The following is a 6,219-nucleotide window of genomic DNA, read 5'->3' on the forward strand; positions in this document are numbered from 1 at the left end:
AGCACTAAAGGCACGCTTTGGGGGAATACTGAAGAACCCCATTACGAAGTATGAAAAAGGGGGTAGGCAATATCTAGCGGGTTTGCTGTGGGTTCAGTTGGGTGCCGTGCCCCGAGGGGTTCACGCTGCGAGGCGAGGAGTGCTCAGGCGGTAGGGGAAGGTGTAGGGTGTAGGGTGTAGGACTGGCTTCCTCTGACCGCGCTGCTTTCCAAGCGTGCCTCTCAAAGGAGCGCTCCGGGGGTTACGGGACGTGCGGCTGTGCTTGGGAAGGATCTGTCCCTTCCACCTCCATCGTGCCTGCTCCGGCCAGCGCCCTGCCTTTCCGACCGGCCACTAAGGGGCAGGGAGGGCACCCAGCGGGGCACCCCCGTGCCGTCGGAGGGCCGCCTCCTGCTGCCCCAACGGGGGAGCGGGGCCGAGGCGTGTCTGGGTGTTCTCCCAAACACCACCCCCAATCCTCCCCCCCCTCCCAGGTGCCGGGCCGAGCCGGGCCGTGCCGGGCGAGCCCCGGGGCCGCCCCACGCCGCAGCGGGAGCCGCCGGCAGCGCCCCGCAGCGCGCCCGCCCCCGCGGCCCCATTGGCCGCGCCGCTGCTCAAATAGGGCCGGGCGCGGGGAGCCGGCAGCAGCGAGCGGGGCCCGGCGGCCAGCCCGTCCCCGGCCCGCACGGAGCTCTCGGCATCGGCCCCCGGGGGGGCGGCGACGGAGTCGACAACGACGGCGACGAGCGGGGCCCGGGCGCAGCCCCCGAGATGAGCAGCCCCGATGCGGGCTACGCCAGCAGTGAGGACCAGGCGCAGGGGCGGTGCTCGCTGCCCATCATGATGCCGGCCGTGGGCCCCTGCCCGTGGGCAGAGGCGCTGAGCCCGCTGGGCGAGGCGAAGGCGAAGAGCGAGGCGGCGCCGTCGGGGCCGTCGGGCGGGCGGAGCAAGAGCGAGGCGCGGATCCGGCGGCCCATGAACGCCTTCATGGTGTGGGCCAAGGACGAGCGCAAGCGGCTGGCGCAGCAGAACCCGGACCTGCACAACGCCGAGCTCAGCAAGATGCTGGGTGAGCGCCGGCGGGGCTGCGGGTGGGCATGTGGGGGGGAGATGGGGGGACGGGGGGTTTGCGGGGTCTGCGGGGGGCCGGGGGCTGCGGGGCAGGGGGTTGAGGGGGTCCGGGGGCTGCGGGGGGCTGAGGGGCGTCGGGGCGGCCGGTGTGACGGTGCGTGTGGGCGCAGGTAAATCGTGGAAGGCGCTGTCGCTGGCGGAGAAGCGGCCGTTCGTGGAGGAGGCGGAGAGGCTGCGGGTGCAGCACATGCAGGACCACCCCAACTACAAGTACCGGCCGCGGCGACGGAAGCAGGTGAAGCGCCTGAAGCGGGTGGAGAGCGGCTTCCTGCAGCACGGCCTGGCGGAGGCGGCGGCGGCTGCGGCGGCGGCCGGGCCGGGCAGCGAGGGCGGCGGCGGCGGCAGGATGTGCGCCGAGAGCCTGGGGCTGCCCTACGGCGAGCAGGGCTACGCGGCGGGGCCGGCCGGCGGCCACTACCGGGACTGCCCGCCGCTCGGCGCCGCCTTCGACGGCTACGGGCTGCCGACGCCGGACCCGTCGCCGCTGGACGCGGCGGACAGCGAGGCGCCCTTCTTCGCGGCGGGGCTGCCGGAGGAGGGCGGCCCGGGGCCCTACGGCAGCTACGGCCCGCAGGCGGCCGGCGAGTACCCGGCGGCGGCGGCCGGGGAGAGCCCGTCGGGGGCCGCGCTGCGGCGGCACCTGGCCGCCGGCGAGCCGCTGGGGCCGGCCGGCTCGCTGCAGGGGCTGCTGGGCTGCCCGGCGCCGCTGCACGCCTACTACGGGCAGATGTGCCAGCCGCCGGGCCCAGGGCGCGGCCCCCCGCCCGTGCTGCCCCCGGTGCTGCCGCCGGTGCTGCCGCTGCCGTCGGGGGGGCAGCCGTCGCCCCCGCCCGAGGCGGCGCCGTGCCGGGAGGCGCTGGAGCACTTGCCGCAGGACGAGCTGCTGGGCGAAGTGGACCGCGCCGAGTTCGAGCAGTACCTGCGCTTCGCCTGCAAGGCCGAGCTGGGGCTGCCCCTGGCCGGCCACGACGCCGCCGAGGGGCTCTCGGCCGGGCCCATCTCCGCCGCCGTGTCGGACGCCAGCAGCGCCGTCTACTACTGCGGCTACCCCGACGGCTGAGGAGGGACTGCCACGGAGCCGCCCGGCCCCGCTCCTATTTATGTAATTTATTGGAGGCTTCTCGGGACACTTTCGCAGGCTCCGGCTGGGCGGAAAGGTGCGGTTGCCGTGCAGATTAAAAGCATGTGTTTCAAACTGGTCCTCGACTGATGTGCCAGCATGTTTACACTTCTTATTTTTTTTTACGTCCATGCCCGAAATTATGCTCATTCTTGCAACATCAGCACCGTTACTTGTCTTCTCAGAGCACAGTTTTACCAGCTGCTTTTAACTATAAATTATTTTTTTCTTTTTTTTTTTTCTTTTTTTTTTTTTTTGTACTTCAAGGAAATAAATTAATGTACAGCCGCTTCTGTCATTCTTGTCGGTCTTACGGGCCTCTAGGGAGGCTAAACTACTTAAATCATTCATGCCCTAAAATGTGGTGAGGGGAATACAGGTGCCCTGTGACACGTCTTTTTACCATAACAGTGACTCTGGAAGAGTAAAACGGTCACCAGGACCCCGGGAGTTTGTTCCTGTCCCAGAGCTGGATGGCCAGAGCTATGCTGATTTCTGTCCCTTGGAGTTAGGACACGTGTGACTGTACCTAGCTGTGGTCTTTGTAAGCGTTACTTTTTTTTTCCCCTCTCTTTTGTAAGTGTCAACTAGAATTTGCAATTGTCATTAATGCATCGGGAATAACCTCTGCCCTGAAAGTGTAATCTCTGTAACAGAAGGAGGTAGGTAAGTTTGAGATACTGCTTTTAAAGTACTTTGTCAGATTTGGATACCTGTAGACATGAAGGTGATTTTGCTTTACATTTTCTATTTAAACCAAATTATTTGCAACGAATCACAAATGGTATTTGTACTGTATTTGCAAGTTCTTTTATTTTCTGCCACCTACCACAAGAAAGTTTAGGCCATTCTGCCTCTTGGGGTTCAGGCTTCCACCAGTAAGGAGAAAAAAAAAAAACATTGCCCAAATGCTCATCTCAGTTGCTCTCAGTCAACTGCCAGTATAAATTACCCATTAAAACAAGAGCTTTTTTTTACTGATTCACTTGTACAGCCCTGTGACATTTCCACCCATGCAACAATGTGTACCACATCTCCTTGTCATTGTAACACTGTGTGCTTATGCATAAAGCATATGTGACTCTTCTGTCTGGAAGGTGCTGGCCGGGGTCAACGCACAATAACTGTTGTAAAGAGTTTCAGATATTTTAATTGTCAACCAACATTGGAAGCGATATCAATAATATTAGTAATATAAATATTTTTAGATAAAAGTACTTTATCTTGCACTAGATTCTTAGACTACTGAATTGTGGATGCAGAAAATCAGCAAAAAATTCAGTTGTGTAATCTGTGTTCAGTTTTGTCAAAGTTATGTTAATTGTGGTCTATGACAATGGTTATTTGCTGAACACCTGTTACATATGCAACGCAAGCTGAATTAATTTCAGACAAATAATCCAGTAGAAGCATTCTTGAGCAGATAGTGTTTTATATATTTCAGAAAGTGTAATTTTATTTAATTCAGAGGAAATTTTGGTTATGTCCACTGATTTCAATGGAGTTGGGATTTCACTGAGTCATGTAAACTCTTTTAACTGCATGTGTGCAGGGTGTTGAAATGTTCACTTGGAATTGTGGTTGCCCCAGATTATTGTGGCATCATTTTTTTCTGAAATTTTACAACAAGAAAAATGTGAAGGGTGTGGTGTCAGATATTAGGAGGTTTAGGTACAAGATGGGAAGTAAGACCCATCAGTGTTTTACATTCTTATTTTAATTTGTCTGGAAAAAAAAAAACACTGAATATGTTACAGCGAGTACAAGTTTAACAGCAGTGACAACACTTGTAGCTCCTAGATGACCAGCCCTAGTGGTGACCATTTGACCATCATGGTTCTCACACTCCCCCATTATGGACTGCTAAAACTAGGAGGTGCTCTTGTTCAAGTAATTGCATAAATGTATTTTTTCTAAAAGAGCAAAAGACTAGTGAAGACATGCCTTAGATGCTTACATTCAGAGTAGACATTTAGATACATTGAAATCATATAGTTTTTGTAGGCAATGCTTTTGTTTTCTTATATTAATTTGTTGCAGATGTCCCAAGATTTTTTTTTTCTATGATACCATAGCATTATAGTATTGTTAACAGTACCTAACTGAATTACATGATAAAATTTAAAAAGAATCCTCCTGTGAAAGAAAGTTAAAGAAGGAAAGCTTAGTTTAGGAAATCCAAAAATAAAGTGAAAGAATGTCCAGAATTAAGGTTACCACTAAATAACTTCTAGAGAGTAATGTTATGACACAAGCATTTATTGGATATGGATGTACATATTTTCTATAGAACCCCAATGCAGGTAATCCATATCTTACATAGAACGGACATACAAATATTGAAACCAAAAGGCTCTGTAGTTCTAGCAGTTACAGCACTTTTTCTTTCCCAAGCCAAGTTCCTCTTGCCTTCAGTTGCAGTTATGAGAGCTCAACACTTCTGCAAATGGTCCCAAACTGACTGCTTGGTGTAAAGAGATGGATTGGTGCAAGGTTCTGAGTCTCAAAGTCTCTTACTGCATAGAACCATAGCAAATACAGAATGCAGGTCTCCAAAGTACCATTAAATTGCCCTGACCTTGAGGTGACCATTTCCCTGCTTCCTTTGACCTCTGCTGTTGCTCGTCCCTTCTTCATTTGCTGTCTGCCTTCTAATACCAATTTTTTCCTAGAACATTTTTCATCATCTGCATGATAGCAGTAGCTGAGGAATGCCTTACCAAACAGTATGTATTCCAGCCTGAAGTTTGAGCCTGTATTTTGACCTGACACAAGGTGAGGACTGAGAAACAGACATCGATAGAGTTTCTTTGAGATAAAAATTCAGGACAGCAAAATGATTCCAGGGCTGTGCAATAATTGGTTTGATTTCCATGTCTGGAAAGACAGCAGTTATTTTTCCTGTCTTTTCTGCATCTTTCCTTTTGCAGTAGCTTCCTTCTACAATACTTGTTTTGCCAAGCTTATATTTCTTTTGTGTCTCACATTAGCATTCTTCCTTTTCTGTAACATCCCTACCTGGTCTGCATAACCTTTTCCTCAAATAGCCTTTTTCTGTATTATCCTCAAACAATCAAGCTTCTTCCCTCTGTCTGGATTCTACCCATATACCATATGCTGTTCCTTTTCGTAAGTGTTTTTTTTTGTTTTTTCACCTCTTATTCTTTCCTGCTGGTAGTTCCCCACTCTCTCTATCCACATCCCTACTCCCTCTGATTCTGTTCCTGCCCCAGCCATGCCCTCTTTCCTACCTCATTATGTCCCTTCATCTTTTCTCTTCTTTCTTTCCTCCCAGTGCCCGTGAGGTGGCTTCATCTTTACCAGCTTCTTCCCTTCTTCATGTTTCATGCTCCACTGCTCCTCATAAGACTTTTTTTTTTTTTTTTTTAATAGTTTCTATTTTGGAGTTTCACAAAGGAGAATACTAGTCACACCTCTGACACTGATGTGATGCCTATCCCAGGCTAGATATTAAAATTGTACTGCAAAATGTTTCTAGGATTGATTTAATATGTTTGAAGGAACATATTTCGTTTTCAGAAGCATATGACCAGTTTTACTGGAAACTTCTGCCCTCCTCTAGAGCCAGCTCTTTGGGATGAAAAATTCCTGGTTGTTCAAATATTCTGCTAAAACTATTAAAAACTGACTTGATATTCTTGAAATGAAAAGTCTGAGATGACTCTAGTTGTGGGCATCAGTATCTGTCATGTTTACCATCAGTAGTGTTTTATTTCATTTTATTTTATTTCCTAGAGCTGTTTTACAGAGGCCACATTGCTTTGATTATTTTCCATATTAATGTAGTGAAACTGATGTTCCCTTTGCAGACGTTCTTAAAACTATTGATTTACCTATTGAAAATCTTATCCATTCTGAAATGAATACGGATATTCAGACAAGGAAAAGCTATTAAGCGTTTTAGCAACCAATACATTTATGGCTTTATGTGGAATGAGAACTACGTTAATCTAAATTCATACAGAAAT

At 51.0% G+C, this 6,219-nt stretch overlaps 1 protein-coding gene across 1 annotated transcript; it reads left to right on the plus strand.

The window, feature by feature from the left end:
- Positions 1 to 627: 627 nt before the first annotated feature.
- On the plus strand, positions 628 to 2,309 carry SOX17 (SRY-box transcription factor 17). The gene is made up of 2 exons (XM_084509396.1): positions 628 to 1,048; positions 1,221 to 2,309. The coding sequence occupies exons 1-2, from the start codon at positions 751 to 753 to the stop codon at positions 2,168 to 2,170; spliced, it is 1,248 nt and encodes a 415-aa protein (XP_084365522.1). The 5' UTR covers positions 628 to 750; the 3' UTR covers positions 2,171 to 2,309.
- Positions 2,310 to 6,219: the final 3,910 nt, after the last annotated feature.

The sequence above is a fragment of the Aythya ferina genome, assembly GCF_964211825.1.
Source record: "Aythya ferina genome assembly, chromosome: 2".
NCBI classification, from domain to species: domain Eukaryota; kingdom Metazoa; phylum Chordata; class Aves; order Anseriformes; family Anatidae; genus Aythya; species Aythya ferina.

Bases quoted from the DNA above. Each gene is read 5' to 3' on its own strand.
- SOX17 (XM_084509396.1), top strand. From the start codon at position 751: ATGAGCAGCCCCGATGCGGGCTACGCCAGCAGTGAGGACCAGGCGCAG. The intron at 1,049-1,220 runs GTGAGCGCCGGC...GTGTGGGCGCAG, and splicing joins CGAGCTCAGCAAGATGCTGG to GTAAATCGTGGAAGGCGCTG.